The 20,308-nt window shown below is 40.5% G+C and overlaps 1 protein-coding gene across 1 annotated transcript in view; it reads left to right on the forward strand.

The window, feature by feature from the left end:
* ITGA2 (integrin subunit alpha 2) overlaps window positions 1-20,308 on the forward strand; it is a 659,006-nt gene that overhangs the window by 423,436 nt on the left and 215,262 nt on the right. The window contains exons 18-20 of the mRNA XM_069627259.1: window positions 203-313; window positions 3,826-3,908; window positions 7,341-7,482. Coding sequence (XP_069483360.1) covers window positions 203-313; window positions 3,826-3,908; window positions 7,341-7,482 — 336 coding nt within the window. The remainder of the gene's footprint in view (window positions 1-202; window positions 314-3,825; window positions 3,909-7,340; window positions 7,483-20,308) is intronic.

The raw sequence follows: 20,308 nt of genomic DNA on the forward strand, positions 1-20,308 counted from the left end.
CTTTAAATCAAGGCAAAAACGCATGGGTAATGTACTATTTTTCCTGCTTAATGCACATTTTAGATTGCTTGTCATACTGGTCTTACAACACCCCGTGAGTAGGAATTTGCCTTAGTGGGGCTGTGCCATGATGTTGCATCGCCTTAGCTTTCACTGGAATAAATTTTCTTTTTTTCTTTCTTGTGCTCTCTTTCTTCCACAGGAGCCTTCAGATGCCGTGAACTCCCTGAATTTGCGCATTGACATTGGTCTTCAGAAACCTGGGACCAGCCCTGTCCTGAACCCATACTCTTCAACATCCAGTGACTATTCTGTGTGTACTGTATGCAACTATATGGAATAAGTGTGCCTCTGTCATAATGTATGGCTGAATGTTATGATACAGGAAATAGGAAAGAACTGATGGGACTTTGCATTGTCGTTCTTTTTTCGCGTTTCATTGTCGTCTCGTCATATTTCTAGAGCACACATTTAAAACACACACATTTGGGAGAAATGTAAAGAATCACTTTCTATAGAAGACTAAGTAGCACAAGTGCCATTATATCTATACCGTGGCTCTAGAAGCAAAGCATTGCATAGTCTGATGATCTAGAGGTAAAACATCGAGACCATGAATGGCGGGACTAGGCTCATGGGCGTTTGCCAGCTAAAAGACGCGATTGCTACTCTTGTTTGTACTCTTTTTCTCACTGGGGAATTCTCCTCACCTATTCTGAAGGAAATGGGAGTGTAGGATCTATCCTGTTGTTCTTTGCTATCTCTTATCCCAGTTAAAGCCATCAATGAATGTGTGTCAACTTCAGATGTATGCCTAAGCTTACCCCAATGCCTCCAACTTCAACTTATTATGGTCTGTAAAACTGTAGAACAAACATAATGCTTAGTTATCCCCATGCATTACTATACTGGACACAGAACACTGTCATTTCCTTAGCATTACATGCCCAACTAAGGCCATGTAAATACAGTTATTTAGCACGTAAGCACTTCATATAGTTTTTATAGGATAACCAGTAATGCGAGCAGGATAACTATGTGAACGACAACATTTTAATCCAACAAGTGAAACAGCATTTTGTGGGATTTGTGCAACCTCTAGCTCTGTGACATAGACAAATAATTGTGTAGCACCTCTGTAGTATGATGGCCTAAAAGGAAGATCTGGATCACCCACTGAGAATACTTAATGTAGCGGTACATTTCGGACCTTGGAAGAAGATCCTCTTTGAGGATGTTGGATCTCTGGTGAAAATCCCTTAAACATTATTTATTAGCAATAATCAGATCTCTATGAGACAGCTTGCGAGGACTATATAGAACATTTTTCTCAAGGTCGTTGGACCGTAATTTGTTGAACAGCACCTCCATATCATGTGTTGGCTCTCAGTAAGGCAGACTGTCTAGCGTCATAAATTCAATGATCTAGCATTTATTTCTGGGGCCAGTTACCTTCTTTGCAGTCAGGTCAAAGTTCAGAGAGCTCAGAGAGCCTTCATGTCTGAAGGTTCTCACAAGTCCCAAAGGAGAGTCTATGTCCACCTTACCATAGGATTCTTATCTAGGAGTCAGGGCAATGCAGTCCAGTGAGAACACCTGAACACATGATAGTGAGAGGCCCCAACGCCCCCCTTTACTACAACAAATGTGACCCAAAAAAAAGGTCCCCAGTCTGGCGTGTTCTGTGTTAAATTCCTACGAGGAAAACAGAAGCAACTCTTTCAGTCGCTGTTTTTATTTTCCCTCTATCCCACGACAGTCTTTATACTGTTCCCCAGTTTATTACTCTGCCCATAAACTCAATCACTTCTAATAGAACCATCTAGGTCAAATAAAGACAGTTACTGCGTTTGCCCCCCACCCTCTCCCACATTCATACCCCTTGCTTGAAACTGCAGTCTATGTGTTACTACTGGAGCAGGTGCCATTCATTCACTGACTCTCATTCTCTCTCTCTCTCACTCTCTCTCTGTGAGTCGAAATGCAAATTCATCTGAGTTACTTAGTGCTTGCAGAGCTGCTGAACTGCTTTTCAACCCATGACCTATTGTTTCCTCTGTTTCCTGGGCTGATTGTTTTTTGGCTGTTATGAATCAACATTTATAGATATGCTCCTAGACACCTGATACCAACCCTTAATTAGCTTATAATGTGTTGTCCAATATCAGGTGATGTGATGACACGTCCTCTGATGTTGATGGATGTCGAAGGCTGCATGATGACACTTGCACAATACCTATGATTTTGGTGAGATACATTTGCTGTCTGTACCCAGAACACCTATATGAATTGTTGCCCTGTGTTTGGGTTTTAGTTAGAAATGTTTTCATTTTCTGCAATTAGGCACTATCCAGAAGATGGTCTGATTTATAGACACCACATACCCTGCTGAAGCTCATTTCAGCCTTAGTAAGGAGCTAACTGAAGTGCCATGTTCTGATAACAACAATGAGCCATTTGCAGTTTAAATCTGTCACATGTGATGGCACCACCAAACCATCCAACACAAATACTTCATGTAGCTGATCTAGAAGTGGGTTAGGTATCCAGATTATAACTAGAGAAAAGAAGTTTGTACTTTGGATAAGTAATGTTATAACTACATGGATAAAATGTCAACAGTTAAATCAGTATTACCCAATTTTGCCATTACAGTTTTAAAATCAGTATTACAGTTTTGCAGAATTATTTTTCTGTACTTTTAAAAACATTTTTTGGCCTAAAAATGATTGATAGACAGTTTGGATAATGGGGCCCCCTTTGCGTGTTGCAGTATAAAAGTGGTAACATTGGCAAAAAGTTATTCAGTGAAAAATCATTCCGCAAAAAATAAATGTCAATAAACCTTCACAGATCCATTGGAGCAATATCCTATCTTGACATGAGGTGTTCTGGTTTAAGCAGGACTGATTATCTACCACTTGCAATGTAGGCAAAGTAATCACAAGGGCTGGACTGTTTTGGCACCCTTTCAGCCCTTTACGTTTGTGCTAGCAACATCATGTCCAGCACCCAACAGAGGTGAATCCACACACGAGTGCTAGAATGAAAGGAATGTTATAAATGCTGAGTGATATGTGACGAAAACGTGCATCACAATTGTGTGAGAAATATCACAAAGAAAACATGTGCGTGGTTTTTCTGACTCTATTATGTTGATATGTGTTGTGGGTAGAGCTAGCTTGTGGTTGACCCAACTCTCCCGGAAGAGGATGGAAAATAGACACTCCTGCCATTGAGAAGAATGGTTTCTAATAGTAATGGGGTACCACATTGCGGGGGAAATATTAATTGTTACTGCTTTAAATGTGCCTACAACGGAAGGGAACCAGACACCCCTGTGTGTTCGAGGAATGCGTTCTTAATAGCAAAGAGCCTCGGCTGTGTAGGGGAAATCTGTGTTGTGTTGCATCAACTCTCTCCAAAGAGAATGGAAACTGAGCTGTCCTCTCCTTTCATGGAGTAGTGTTTTAGAGGAGAAAGCTGCCACAATGTAGGGGGAAGTGAGTTGCTGTTACTTCTCAAATTAAAGAGTAAGGAAACTGAATGTGTCTTTCCTTCTATGGAATGATTTCTTAAAGCAGAGAACATGTGCCTTGTGTGGCAAGAGGGGGTGAGGCTTCCTGTTGATTCCAAAAACAGGATAACAACTAGAAGGTTCTCTCATTCCATACACTATTTTATCAGAATGAAGAGAAGGCAAAGTGGTGGGTCACAATGGAAAAGCGGGAACTGACATGGCTGCCCTTGACCTACTCTGTTCCTAAAGGTAGTACCTTCATGTTTAGTGGTGGATTCCATTAGACCATGTGTTATCTTTTTCAGATTTCTTTTACGAAAGATTGTGGAGACGATGAAGTCTGTGTATCAGACCTCATTCTTACAGTTCAGCAGAAGAACAATGAAAAGTAAGTTCTGTGCTAGGTTTATCACTTCGGAAGTGGGCATTTGAAAATCATGTGGTCTAAAAGAGGATGTTTTTATTGATTTCGTATTTCAATTTGTTTAGGTACTTTCCAGTCTCAAGCACTGTTTAGACCTGTCATTGTTATGAAGCTCACTTGTCCGCTTTGCTGATATACGTTAGGTCTTGAAATTAAGCTGGCCAATACTATATCACCCGTGTGACTCTATTAACACTGATTTATGTGCAATCTGTTCCGGCTCGTTGGAACGTGTGGGACTGTGAGTATTATGAGGTGCTAGTGGTGAAGTAAACTACTGTATTCTGTAAGAGTTGGTCAAGTGTCACAGCGAGTAGAGCGCTCGCTTTGACATTCGTGCAGATCCTGCTAACGCAGGTTCGAATCCATGCAGGGCCAAACTCAGCCTTTCATCCTTCCGAGGTCGATAAATGAGCACCACACACCGTGGGTAAGCAGCGCTCAGATACCTGAGGGTTCATAGCGCTATATAAATGCCAAATCATTATTATTATTATTGGAATATGAATATATCAAGGAGCTGATGGAGAAATATGCTGTAGGATATTTCTGTTCATATGGTGATGAGACCTACAGTTTTGTTTGTGTATATACTGTACCATATAGGGGACCACATGGTTCTCCTCTACCGGTCATTGATGCCTTGGATCCAGTGGGCTCTCTCTGTTTGTGAGATAGGGCTCATTGGGATCTGGATTTGGGATCTGGATTTAAACTGTTACTTTTTAATCTAATAATCCAGTGGCAAGTGACCGGTGCCCATACTATAGAATCGGAGTTGTGTCTGTGTGGCTGTCTGCTCTGCATTATGGGAGGCCAATAATTGGAGGTCTTTCAAAAGTGCTGCTTCATTTTTGCATGGATGCTGAGGGAATGTGTAGTCAACTCTCATCACACATTTTAAGAGCTGGTGGTTGTTTAAGTAAGTCTGATTGAAGCTCACACAATATGCATTTGCAAGCTTTATGTTTATTTCATTGGTAATGTTGGTGTCTGCGCTTTCATTGTCTGGACAATGACTGATGCAGGAGTTCTACCGGATTGCTGCCAGTGGTGAGTGGTCAGGGTGTATTCTTGATTGCTTTGGTAGAAAAGGGATCATCCCAAGTGAACCCATTCCAGAGCATTGACAGATGTAAACTTAGTGGATGGAGGAGACACTATAATCAGACGTGCTGTTAGGAAAATGGAGGAGATTATAATGTAAGGGTAGATTTGCAGGCTCTCCTGGCCTCTTGTGCCAGAGCAATCATACAGCATTGGTTGTGATCAGTAACTCCAGTTGTCAGCAACTGATGTGAAACATCCTTCATTGATTTTTGCGTAGGGCCAGATGCACCGGCTTCTCCATTCTGTGGCAACAAAGGGTTACGCTTATCAAATGTAGGTCTTCATTATAATTATGGTAAAAAATGGCACAGATGCAGGAAAACCTTCAGAAACAAACACACATTGGATCGGTACTCACAGAGCAGCATGTGCTTTTTATGTACAGCCCCCCCCCCCCCTTTATGCAGGGAATCTACATGCATCTCCACCCACATGAAAACGTTTATTATGGGCAGAGTGCAAGGGATTGGTTCAGACTTATCCTACTTTTTAGCCTGTGCTAAGAGCAGGAAGAGTTCATATGTATCAAAGGTAATGAAGGCACCTGTGTTTTTCCATAGTGGTACCCATTACTGAATTCCAAAATGGGGGTATGCACACGTAGTGGATATTTTAGCAAATTCATTGCATGTTGCAATGTGTTATGAACTGAAACACCTTCTCTCCTAACATTGCATGATGTAGTGAATGTCCAAAGTCCTTCGGAAAGAGTATGCACTGGAGGAGCGATGTTGGTTGGGTTGCTCTGACAGAGTATTAGTATATACGCCTGTTAATGAGGAACATCTGAGCCAGCCCTGCTCGGATTGTATCATATGACTGGCAGGTTGAATGCTGATCTTTGAAGCAAGGATTTAACTGACTAAATACGATTAAAGGTACAAATAGATATCCTGATAGGAGATTAGATTAAGTCAGCTAATGCAAAACGAGGTACTCATGGATTATGCAGAAAGGTTGTCATGGTCCATACATATACATCTAAGATCGTGTATTGAACCAAACTTGCTAGAAATTTCTATTGAAATGGCTTGACACATCATCCCTCCAAATATAACAATTAAATGTGTTTCTTACAATGACCAATGGAAAAGTACATTAGCTCCCCTGAAATTCACCAAATGTATTTATCTTGTTCATACCTAGAGAAGATCTATAATCAAATCGATGTGCTAGTGTCAGCCAATCAGAATGCCCAGATTGATGTTTGTAATCTCGGATATAGGCCATTTGTGTAACAGCAGAGAGAAGCATGTCATGTGCAGTTCAATTCCCAAAATGAACAAACATCACTTCAACGCAAAATCTGTCGAGTTTATTTCTACTAGTTCCATGGTAAGTAAATTAACATTACACCATATGTGTGTAAGGTAATGTCCCCCTCCACAATAAAAGACTGTACTTTTTAGCTGCTAATGACATTCACTTGCAATTACTATCTGAGCAGGAGAGTAGAGTAGGAGGAGCTGACTTGAATATACAGTAATTCTCACGTGTTTCTGTGTGAAAAATCTAATGTTTAACATTACTCTAGCTGTACATTTCAACATGTAATTTTGATTTCTTTGTTAGTAGTGCAGATTTCTTTTTAAAAATGCTCTTTTATTACTGTTGCCTTTTGCCTGGCTGCATCCCAGCTATCTCTTATCGTAGTTTTCCTAGTATTTCTGTTTATCTTGTTGTTCCTTTTAAGTCACTCTCTTTGATTCTGATATTATTACAGGAAGACAAACCCTCTTGGCCTTGACAGCCTCCTGGCAAATCTCCATTCCATTCCCCCCCAACTTATTTAGGTGTTTATTTTATCATTAAAACAGAGTGACCTCCAGCATGCCCGAGACTTACCTCGCCTTCCTTGTTATGGGATCTGTCACAATTTCTTTTTTTTTTTAAATTGCATTCTACCTTATTTTTTCCAAAATATCATTTGCATGCATTTATAGTTTGAACATCACATCTAAACAAGTAAGTCTTTTAAAATCATTAACCCAAGTACCATGTTTGTGGAATTTAATTCAAGAAGCAAACTCCATCTTTCAAGATCACGCAAAGTCCACAGAACTTTCATACATTTCAAGTGGGATGGCCAAGTCCTTCTAGACCATTGTTTTGTACTGTAAATTTAAGGAAGACTTTCTAGGCCAATATTTAATTTATTGTAATTATAACCCACATTTTCAGATATTATTTTCTGTTAGATTGTACATGTTGTACTAGGAAACCTGTACTTGAATATCCGGATTTTAGTTAACATATAATGACCAACACAGTTTCCACTTTCAACAGTCTTCCGACGTACATCGTCAGTAACAAGAACAGAAGGCTCCTATTCAGCATCACCCTGGAGAATACCATGGAAAGTGCATACAACACCAGGATACTTGCTGTTTTCTCAGAGAGTCTGTTCTTTGCTTCGTCTTCTGTACCGGTATGTATGCAAACTTTCTCTATGCCTATACCTATGGAATTTATATAGAGTGAACCTAGCTAGGAAGAAGCAGAGCACTGTACAAAGGTAGATACGTTTCCAAGAGCCGCAACCTGCTACTAGAAGTACGGGGCAGCATGCACAGGTTTAGGTGCTTTAGGCTCTGGAAATACATCCTTGAACAGCCCAATCTTCTGTTCTTTCCTTAACATCAATTCTTTAAGTGTTGAAGGGATTTCCAGTGGAATGCAGTTCTGCAATATTGTTTTACTACAAGCGAGTGCATTTCTTCTTATCTTCATTTTCCAGCATTTGTTATTCCCAGTATCACAGTGGTGCAGCTTTTAGAATTGCGCTAGTCCCTGATGGCACCTGAGATGGCATATCCTTGGATGAAAAATAGCCTCTTAATTGGTTTACAGTTTTGAGAGTGAATGTTACATTTCATTGCTTCATGTGCGTTGGGCGTCCAGGCCCTCTACCAAATGTGCTTGTCAATCCTGCTCCTTTTTGTATGTGCTAGGGGAAACCTTAGTAATAGAGAAGAAGGAGCGAGTGTTTACATTCAGTGGTAGTACCATAAAGAGGAAAATAGAATGACTTGTTACTTGTACATACATGAATACATATTAAATCAATACTAAAAAAGGTACTGGAAACTTCCTGAGCCGGTCAGTAGCTACCTCTTTTTTTGCTGCGTTTTTCCATGTATTTATTTTTTGTCAGATTACGTATTTGGTGTAAAGCATGCAAGCAGTTTGTGTGCATTCCACATCACAGCAGTATGGATAACAACATTGAAATGCAAGGGAGGCGTTGCATAAGTAAATTGCTATGTTGAGGGTACATACAAATGATTTGAGAAATAGATGCCTGTAGTATAGCTACTCTTGTGGGAATCAATCCAGGTAAGCGTTTGTGGTAGACAGGGTTGGTATCATGCCTTTAAAAGGTGTGTAAAGTAGAAACGTCGGATAAGACATTGTGGAAGAAGAACCATAAGTATTCAATGTATATGGATAATAATGATTCATGAAGTCATCCTTCTAAAGAGATCGCTGTAAAGCTCAAGTCTCCGTGACCAATTGGGACAGAACTGTTGGGGCACGCAGTGGATGGCGATCATGTCTTGCATGTTGAGTAGGCACAGTCCACAGACACCCTGGAAGACCATAAGCAAGGACTTTATTGTGAGTCTGTCCTTTACTAAAAGCCACAGTGAACTTAAAATTCATGTCACATTTTGAGGTAGTGATGGTCCCTTTTTGCCATGTCGGTTTTCATGACTCCGGAAATTGACCTTTCCAGAGGTCCAGGCAATACTGGAACACTCTCGGCATGCCACAGGAAGCAGGATGGTCATGTAGATGACTGAGCTGCCTTGTTTAGTTAGGAACAACAGGTCATTACTCTACATCCCTGTATACTTCACACAGTCTTGAAGTGTTGCGAGCACTTTGGATATAACAGAAAAATTTACTAAATAGGTGCACCAGAGGTTGTGGCATTTGCGTTATTGGGTAATCTTTTATTTTTTATTTTTATTTTCAATTGGCATGCCCGTCTTGCTGACACGTATTCTTTTTAAAATTATACAGCTCAACAATAGGCTGTTTTACAAGGGACATTGTTTGCCCAAAACATGGCTGCATTGTTTCATAAAGCACAATGTAGCCTCATAGGGGCCGCACAAAGACGTGAATAGCCGAAAATATAGTTGCCATACCCACGGAGAGTAGCGTGCTATACGTGCTACATCAGCGCACACAAGCCAGATGATGTTATGAGTCTTTAAAGTAGAAATAGTAAACAAGCTGGCGTCCTTGTGATCGGGAGTAATGGAGGAACAGCGCATTTGTGCACCCTGAAGTGGGTAAAACGGGAAGGTGAATAATAATTTAAATATTATGCCATATGTTAGATGCCTGGGATCTACCCCTTATATAAATGTTTTGGATTTCAACCGAGTTGTGAGTAACCGCTCACTCCTTGTTTATTTTTTTATTTTTTGGAGGGTATGTCTGTGAGGTCCAGCTCACTGCTCGTGTACTTCGTAGATCCCACTTGACACAGAAACAAGTCCCCTTCTCTCGGGCTCACCAGGAACAGAACACAGAGCCCTTCACTTGGGGTTACACAGAATATACTCAGGATAGCTGTAGCGCAGATCACCAGTGGATGCGAACAGCAGCCCCAAACCCACATCCACAACCTCATCCTCCCAGACTCATTAGAGGCGCGCAGACCACCACGCCCTTTATGTTTGGTCACTTTAACCTAAGAAATAATTGTCACAGTATGAAAGGGTAAATTTAAGGGATATATTGGAAGACAAATAAGCAAGTACAGACAGCGTCAGCACTAAGCTTGGTCTGCATGGAATTACACAGTGGGAAGTTGCAAGGATCTGTTTAGAACACACACCCTTTGAGCATGGAAACCAACCTAGTGTGTAAAGGTGAATTACTGGCAAAGCAACCAGTAAATGTTAGATACAGTGTGAGGGAATATCACACCATTAAATGTGCTTAATATGGGCACAATGGCTAATCAACTATGATATTTTGGCATGAGCTATTCATTATCAATTGCACTGTAATATCTCAGAATCATGATTTTGGGATTTTTGCCAATAGATGTAGCAAGCATGTATCTCTTGCAAAGAAACCAATAAAGTGATGATATTTGTTCTCCCTCCCTACACCATCCCGGCAATTGCTGTGTATATTCATGAATTATATGTGTTGTATTTTAATGTGTTTGAATACAACAATGTTCATGTGATTTTTCTTGTGCTATTTAATTTGTTTGTAAAACTAGAATAGTGTGATTGTTGTTATTAGCCCGGTTTTTGAGAAAGGCCGCAGTGGGCCGGCAAGACAGGCATGCCAATTGAAAATAAAAAATAAAAGATTAACCAATAACAAAAATGCTACAAGCTCTGGTGTATTTATTGAGTACTTTTTTCTCTTTGCCAATTACTTCTCTAGGGTGTGGGTGAACTCGAGGTACTCAAATAAGTTGCGACAAGTCAAACCTTTGACAGAGTTCGAAACTTTGAAGGTGTTGAGGCCTTCCTTACATGTCTCTGGTGGCGCAAGGTGACAGCCCCTTTACCCAGTGGGTTAACCCTGCACTTTAATTGCACTTTGGATATAAGCAGCAGTGGTCAGTATCTCTGACATGAAAGATAAATACTACCTTTCGAACTTTAAAATTATTAATTAATTACACTTTACTGTATTCACTGCGGTTATTCCTTTAATAGATTAATGATAACATCATTCCAACATGTTTTGGGGAAAAAACTCTGTTAGAAACTGAATTTGAAACCAACTGTTCCGACCGCATTCCGGTAATTTTGTACCAACAGCAGCTTGCGTTAGTTTTATTTAATTTGTGAATGCACATGCATGAAATTATCATCTGGTTTGTGTTATCTGAATGATACTTCATTTCTAAATGTACTAATTACTGAAGTTTCATATAAAAATTGTATTGTTGTAGGAACTGGTTGGTAAAGTAATTGGTTTTCCCAAAACAATGGGCCTCATTACGACCCTGGCGGTAGGTCTGACCTGGCGGGTTTAACACCACCCGCCTGCAGGCGGACATGGAAACACTGGCTCTGTCATAGACGGAACCGGTGTTTCCATGGTCCCCATCCCCATCGAGTCCTATGGGGCTCCATGGGAATGGGGACTTACACAATTCTGCCTCTGGAATTCCCGGGTCACCAGGGTCGTAATGCCCCGGTAATTCTGGGAATCACAGAGGCGGAATGGTAATACGAGTCGGGCGGTAACCTGCCAGTGTTTCCGGCTCAGTTACCGCCGGACTCGTAATGAGGCCCAATGTATTGATTGATCTATGAAATATGTGTAGCGAGGTTTTGAATACAGCAGTGCTTCTCTTTCACATGAATGTATGTGGCTGTCAGACCTAAACACATTAATACTGGCTCTGTAACTGTGGGGAGGTCTTTTTTGTGGGGCTCCAAGGACAAATCCCCAAGCCCCCACTAAAACCCCTTCCAGAATACCAATAGCCTACAAATACTGCTCCACATCAGTGAACACACATTCCAAAAGGCATCTGTCATGTTGTTTGTAAACAATGATCATTGAAGAACATCTGTCTCAAATCTCTAGCACCATGAACTTGGCTGGAACAAGAGTGGGGGTATTGGACCCTTGTTTATAGATCTCTATTAATACAATGAACCAGACTAATGAATGCTCACTCATCCTGGAATTCTATTGAGAGCCAGAACATAACATATTCTGTTTTTTTAAAATATTGGCCCGTATACAATTCTTCCGTTACACTCTATAAGTTCTTCCAACTAAATGGAAACCCTACATCACATTGGACAATGTCATCTAAGCTTAGGCATCGGTCCCTAAAATGCAGTAACCTACAACATCTCAGTGTACTCCAGTATTGGAAGTAATTTGCCTGGAAGAAGCCACATTGACTTGATTGCATGTTAGACTCAGAGCAATAGGTAGGACTCATTTTTGGACAGACACACATTATAACATAGTCTACGTGTTGTTTACTGAAACATGCAGATGAGAAAGCCTTTTTCGCTCAAACCAGCATTACTCATATATCAAAGCTCCCTTCAAGGAGCCTACTCTGATGTCGCAAAATAAAGTGGACAATCAGATAAACATGTTGCGGGCCATCTGGAGGAGATATTACTAGCCAATCTATCCTGGATATTGCCATTTGTAACAGTCCATAGGTGCATTAGGCTTACAGAAAGACACCTATTGAGAAGAGGGTGTAAACAAATAGCCATCAATCCCTGTCGCAGAATGTTGCAAAATGAGGCAGGGTACTCATACGGATGTGATTCTGAGACCTTCCTGATGTGAGCTTGTGAGGGCAAGGAAGAAGAACAATGGAGAAGCATGCTTTCTCAGAGCATGCATCAATCTGAGAGGGGCAAAGGAGGTCAACAAACAGGTGATAGGAAGACAGTAGCTATTATTAGTTTATTTATTCAAAGCTTTCATAGAGCAATTGGATTTTGCCTTGCAGCCACTTCATAGCACAAAAGGGAATTGATGGGCCTCTTCTTCCTTGTTCGCAATAACAAGGTTCTCAACATTTATACTCACAGCATTTTGAATCTCCCCACATACTACCCTGTCTCCACCTAGAGACACCATGCGGGATGGCTCTCCATGCAAAATCACATCCTTCGTTAAATGCTTGCAGGTCATTTTTAATTCCGTCCATGGCCTTTCCCCCACATTACCTCAATGACTGTACCTCATGGCATCCTATACCTCAGACTCAATGCTCCCTTTCCCCGACCAACCTACTTGTGTCCCCCAACTTGCCTACTCCTGCTTTTGCTCCATTTCCCTACTTGCCCCCCTCCACTGGAATGAGCTGTCTGGCCATCAAAGCCACTCCATCATTGAAACTATTCACAGACAGGCTCAAGCTCCACTTGCTGATATGAAAAGGAGCTCCTAACCCCTTCCTCCATCCTCTCTAAGGTGAACACTCATCTGACCTCTTGTACTAACATCTTACAGGAATACAAGGGAAATTGTAATTATTTAAATACAGTGCTTCAGCCCTGAGGGTCATATTTTTTGAAAATATACAATCAGCCACCTAAGACACATGTTTTTGCCTTTTGGATATAATCACTGATGTTTTGCCATTCTCTAGACAATGGAGAGCGGCCAGTCCACCTCTTGTTAACCCAAACATTTCAAGTGAACCCCAGGAGCTTCAGATAAATTAGCAAAATGTGAGAAACTCTCAATGAAAACTAAACAACAGCTATAGTTGCTTGTTATATGATGTGGCCTGTTAGATATATTTTGGGGTTATATCTAATACTTTGTGGTATTTTATTGTGGTATTTTTTGCCATGGTGGTATTTTTTTATAGTTGTGAGACTCATTTTAGAGTACTGCCTAATAATTATCTTTTCCCGGGTCACTAACAAGAAACAATACTGGACTTAATACACTCTAAATAAATGGCTCATGCCATCCTGTGGTATCTTCTGAACAATATCACATTACGCCCTTTTGGCTGAGTTTCAACAAATGTAAAGCATGCAATTGAAATACAACACATTCATTCAGCCTCTCTAAACAAAACAATTCACCAATTTTGCTTTGAGATAAAATATATTGAGACTTAATTACTTTTTTTGAACTTGTTCTTTATCATAAAATAGAATTATGCAACTTACACAGAGTGACACATATGCCCACATTGTACTTCACAGTGCAAGTACGTTTTTCTTGCAATGGCTTTCAGCACTCTATTGATATTGATATTGGTATTTTATTTGTAGTGTGATGAGGCAAGGGAGGGGAACAAGGAGAACAAAACAATTATCTTACTAGGTGCAGTGACATTGAGAACTTGCAAGTGAAGGGGAGAGGGAAAGGGGAAAGTGCATGGGAGGGGGGAGAAGTGGAATAATAATTAATAGATACAATAAAACAACTAAAAGTGGTAGTGCAGCAAGCAAGTGGCAAGTGTGAGGTATAAGGCAACAGACAGGGGTTGTCGGATAAGTGCAGAAGAAGGCGGGACTGTAGGGTTACAGTACAGACCCCAGTGCAAGGGATTGCCAGGTGGCAGTGCGGGTGGATGGCAGGGTGAGCAGGTACCTAGGCCCGAAGTCAGAGGGTAAACATGTGCACGATGCCGAGGCAGAACAGATCAGCAGGGGAGTCGAGGAGCGAAGGCAGAAGCAAAGAGGAAGGTCTTGAAGTGCTCCCGGAACCGGAGATGGTTCTCCTCAAGTCTCAGAGTGGCAGAGAGGTTGTTCCACAGGGAGGCCCTAGCTGAAGAAAGAAATCTACCCCCAGCTTGTTTCTTTGAAAAACGACTGACCCTGAAGGAGTTGGAGGTGGAGGAGCGAAGAGCTTGGGAGGGAAGGTATTTATGGGGGACAGCTGAAGGCATTTTGGACCCAGGCCCCAGAATGCCTTGTGGACAATGCAAAGGGTCTTGTATTGAATCCTTGCAGCAACTGGAAACCAGTGGAGGGATTTCAGCACTGTAGAGATACAATCCCAGGGCTTGAGGCCAAGGACAAGTCTTGCAGTCCTGTTCTGGATAACTTGTAAAGGGTGGAGAGTAGAAGCAGGGCACAGGAGACAGTGGGCCTCCAAACTCGGGTCCGGGTACACTGAATGGGTAAATAGCAGGCCATTCCGACCTTGGAGGGCCCTTATTTCCCTTTCAGGTAACCCAGACCCAGACCTTCCCCATTCCCATTCAAGCCCCATAGGGCTCAATGGCAATGGGAAGGGAGCTAACAATGGGCCCATTAACGGGCCCGTTGTTAGCTCCCTGGTCCCCTCGCGGGACCCACTATGGACGTCTGATAAAACCAGACGTCCATAGTGGGTCCCGCAAGGGAACCTCATAATAGGGAGGAATGGGTTTAATGGCACCGGCAGCATAACCAGCGCTGTTAAATCCATTCCGCCTGCCTCGTAATGAGGCCCAGTGAGCTTCTGGGGGAAGGAGAGGAAAGGCAGAATATCTCTGAGGAGGTACAGAAGGAAGTTTGACTTTTTAGAGACATCAGAGATGTGGGCAGAGAAGAAAGCGTGGTGAAAGATGACCCTGAGGTTCATAGCCTCGCAGGTGGGTGTAGGAGGAGGGCCAACGGGGGTCGGCCAGGGAACGACAGGGAAGGAGGCTGAAGGTGTGCCGATGAAGAGGATCTCTTTCCTGCTGGTGTTCAGGCAGAGATCATTGGAGGCACACCAATCCTGAATGGCAGATAGGCATTCAGAGATGAGAGAAGGAGAAGAGGGAAGCCTGAAAATGAGTTGAGTATCATCAGCACAGCACTGAAAATTGGAGTAGAAAATGACAATGCGGTGGTCGAGAGTTGCCAGGTATTTGTTAAAAAGCCAGGGTGAGAGGTTAGACTCCTGGGGAACACCGCAGGTAGAAGTAGAAAGGGAGATGAGGAAAGAATGGACCCAAGTTGGACCTGGGTGGGTCGATCAGAGAGGAAAGAAGTCATCTAGGCCAGAGCCTGATCAGTGATACCCAGGTTGTTATGGAGATGGTTGAGCAGGATAGTATGGTTGACCGTATCGAAGGCAGAAGAGAGATCAAGTAGGATGAGGAGAGAAGGGACGTTAGAGTCAAAGTTGGAGAGCAGGTTTTTATAGATGTTCAGGAGAGCAGTTTCCATGCTACTGGCAGCTCTAAAGCCAGACTTATATCATCATTGAGGGCATTTGGCATATCCGCTAGGCAGCACAGCTAAGTGAAAGGGATGTACATGTTGCAAGTATCGTCGAGTGTGGAGACACCTTGGCCTAGATTCAGTGCCTTGTTGGAGTGAACGTACATGTAGATGTCAGGGTGAATGTGCATGCAAATGTGACCTATCTGTGAAAGTCTCATGGTGATGGACAAAGTCCAATGTGAATGCATATATGCAAAATACTGGGAAATGTAAATGCGCCTGCAGCTTACCCAGATACTTTGCCATATCACAGGAAAAGTATTTTTAAATGCAAACCCCAACCAGGCTGAATCCAACCTGATAAGCAGAAAGAATGTTTTTGTACATTTTGCATCACTCTTTTTTCCAGTCAGTGAAGTCACTCATTATGCCATACGTGATGCCATTTGTGATGTCATCAGTGTGCTTTGGGGCAGCACAATTGGGGCATCATCGTTAAGGTAGCATTGCATCTAGCAACTGCAGCATTTTGGGCTTTAGTTGCCATAAATCAGCACCTTAACATCACTTCAACTAAAGCTTTATTCACCGAATTTCAAGAGCGTTATTGCATCAGATTGTTTCACTTTAACGTCCCTTCAACTAAAGGTTTTCACTGAATTTCAAGGGTTGTGTATGCTTTTCCTCCCACCACCTGCAATTCTGTCTTTACTTCTGATTACATACCTGATGTGATATCATTTGTTACGTGAGAAATAAGTTCCCAATATTAGGAAACTTGCATGCCCTGCACACTATCTAGGGCCAAAAAGGCAAACCTTTCCATACATGTTAGAACAAAAACGTTCTGTTACATGGATAGATTATGGTAAAGATTACAACAATGTGCTAATTCACATTAACAGGTTTACTACATTTTATTCCAGCAAAATATAAGAGATTCAATTTTTTGTCTATACAAAGAAATGTTTTAATAGGTACCCCAACACATTTTGAGAGGTCATCTCTTTATCAGGTGTCTTATTAGTTCAAAATGTCTTATTCCTTCATAATTTGTAAAAATAATTCAAAAGAAATTAACTAAATGAGTATATTTATCTGGGATTCCCAAATACTGCAATTACAACAGTAATGTTAAGATACATTAATCAATCGGATACCAGGAAAATGTAAATGTACCTCAAAAGTTCCTTGGTCCAAATGGCACCAATATAATAAAGAAAAAGGTGATGGAGCTGAACAGTACAAGCAAAAGGCTCACTGTTCATATTGATAAAAAACATACATGTATCTGTGTTCAGCAGAAAATGAATAATGCATAATATCAACTCAACTATATATGGCAGATATCCAGAAAGTGAGATGCTGGAATAACCAAAACTCTCGCCTATTCTTCTGTGATGTCCACACGGTGAAACCTTTGTAGACCGGTGGCCCTACAGCCTAACACTGCTGCACATGTTCCTGGCTATAAAATCGAAATCACCAAAAGGAGAAATTCCAATGTGGTAGCCTGAGACTACTGTGTAGAATAGCATACAGTGAACGTGCATGGAACAGGTCAAGGACAAGCACTCAGCTCTCATTTTATTCTCTCTAAGTACATGCATGTTAAGGAAATGTGATGAAAGTTTGTTCCAATTCAAGGATCTTTAAGGTCTGTGATCCAAGTAGTTAGGACCCAGGAACTTCCAAGCTATGTTTACATGCTGATGGTATCCGATTGATAAATGTATCTCAACATTACTGATCTAATCGCGATATTTGGAAATCCCAGATAAATATACTAATTTAGTTAATTTATTTTTAATTACTTTTTGGAAATTTTGAAGGAATAAAACATTTTGAAAGAATAAGACCCCTGATGAAGTGATGACCTCTCGAAACGTATTGGGTTACATATTAAAACATTTATTTGTATATATACAAAATGGAATCTCTTGCATTTTGTTGAAATAAAATTGAGTAATCTTTTTAATGTAAATTAGCACAGAAGATCCCCCAGTGTTATAATAGTTACCATAATCTATCTATCTAACATAACATTTTTGTTATAACATGTATTGAAAATACAAGAAAATTGTGCCTAACTATTATTGTATAATCTTTATCCTAGATATATACATTAAGGTGTGCATTGTGCAGGAATATTGGTACCATATCATTTATTACTAATATCTGTTCTTGAGCTATGCAACATCAGGTTTATCAAGTATTGCATGTTTTGTTTCTGTTCACTAGATATTATGACATTAGTAATGGTGTATTGTGATGAGGAAGAGTGGGGTGGGGTTGCTGGGAGACTGTGACAAGGAAGAATGAGATGGGGTAGTTGGGTACTGTGAAGAGGAATAGTGGTGTATGGCTAGTGGGGGAGAGTGAGTTGGTGGTTGTATGGTTGGTACTGAAATTAAGAAGATCTATGCAGTGATAGCGGGTTCTGTGATCTACAGAACATTCAATCATGCCTAGTTCACTTCTGAAAAAATATACCTTACACATTATAAACACAAAAGTACTTTTAAGGACGGTTTATAAATTTGAACCTTTTAAAAGTATTTCTCAGATCAAAAACTACAAAACTACTGGGACGAGGAAGAGGGACGTGTTGATATGAGATCTAGATTCATGAACAGGATCTGTAAAAATGAGTAAACACTATATTAAACATATAGTGAAAACACTACTCATAACATGTGAATTCCTTGCTTTCTGAATTTATTTCCACTTCTACCACTCATCCCAAATCTAGCTCTCACACCCATACAGCCCTCTTAGTCTTCCCAGTACTTTATTGGATTGCAAATCAATATAAAAAAATATGTTCTCATCAAAAATCCGAATTGCATAAACATTTTAAAATATTGCCTTTTTTCATTAGTCATTCATCTTTAATCACATTTGCATGAATTCCATATTTTGATTAGAGGTAATCTGTTTGAGTAGTGAGATTGAAAATTTAAAAAAAATGTTGAATTGAGAACCAGATAAAATAACGTTTTTAAAGTTGACCTTGTTTCTCTACCCCACCCAAAATGAATAAAGAATATAATGTTATGAATTATTCAGTCCATACTGAAACGAGGAAGAGTATATTGAGAAACAATGCTACGAAATTCTCAAATCAAAATGCTCTGCCACTCTTGTAGTTCAAGAACCACATAAGCACCCAAAGAAATAAAAACTGCATCTTAATCTTCCAATTTGTTTCTTTCATGTGAAGGGAGAATGTAAACACTACAAAAATAATCCCTTTTGGAAAAAGTTCAATAAAAAAAAATAATTAAACCGCACTATTTTGCTATTTTCACCATTCAAACAGCAATGTGGGCAGCCCTACAATTCGACATTCGATTCTCTATGTCTAGTTTCATCAGAATATTCATGTAATGAAAATAGATACATATAACATTCTTAGAAATAAGTATTTACAGCACCTACTCTAATCAGCAACCACATTTTCAGCTAACATATTTAAAAAAACATAATATGAAAAGTATAAAAACACACTAATTTCTTTTCTAATCGCAAATCACGGTTACACAAAAACTATAAACAGCTTGGCCTAAGGGCACTGTCACAATATGAAATTCAAGATTTGATTGGTTAATAGACACAGAGATCACAAATCACATATATACACTCCAGAAAACCTTACACTTTCTCATTGCTTTTGGAGACAAATTCAGATAGTCACAGCACAAACATTGACTGTCCTATACGTCCAAAGATTTTCCTTCCATGTTCTCCATTTGTTGTACTTTGTTTTCTGTTGGTTTGTTTGTTTTATATTTGTTTTTTTAATTTGTTTTTTAAGGATTTTGTTAACCTTTTTTTTTATTTGATATTGATTGTTGATCTTTTGTTGAACGGAGACACAACATCCTCATGCACTCTCCATCGATGAAGAGATTGACCTGTCTCTTTCTCTGAAGACCCGGAAGATGTGCAGGAAGACAACATCGAATGGGTAGAGCAACCAGCTCCACCCAATAAGTACCTCTAAAGGAGTTTTACACCTTCACTGTGCAGTACTTTAAAGTCTCCAAAGACACTCCACTTTCTGACCTTGAAAGGGGACAGTGCACATTTTGTGACAAGGATCTTCTATGGTTCATTTGCAGAGCTTGGGCACCACAGCGTTCATCAACCCCCTAATAAGTTACCTGTGACAGAAAGTGTAATAATGTTTCAGAAGCAGGTTTCGGCAACAGGCAATCCAGCTTGGTTGCAATACCCTTCAGCCCATGGTGGACATGCAATGCCACAGGCCACAGAGAAAGCAGGACCGCCGCCACCAACTACATCATTCTCTGGATCTCTCCCGTCAAATTAATCTGCTGCCAATGATGGGCGTGTCTCCTCTGCTGCCCTTTGCATTGAACCCTGCATGGCACCAGAAGGTGGCGTTACCTGCAGGAAGTGCTATCTGCCGATAGGACTGAATGCAACCAGTTTTGAGGCAATTGAGGGTGCTGAGTGAAACATGGGTGAAATTGGCAGTAGTTTATTTTCTTTTTTGTCTTTCTACTCCGTTTTCAGGTTTGTTTTACATGACTGTTAATTAAAAAAACAAAAAATGATAAAACTTATCATAAAAAAGTTTAATTTCCACCTATCCTT

This window comes from Ambystoma mexicanum, chromosome 6p (genome assembly GCF_040938575.1).
Source record: "Ambystoma mexicanum isolate Mex_15411 chromosome 6p, UKY_AmexF1_1, whole genome shotgun sequence".
Classification (NCBI taxonomy): Eukaryota; Metazoa; Chordata; class Amphibia; order Caudata; family Ambystomatidae; genus Ambystoma; species Ambystoma mexicanum.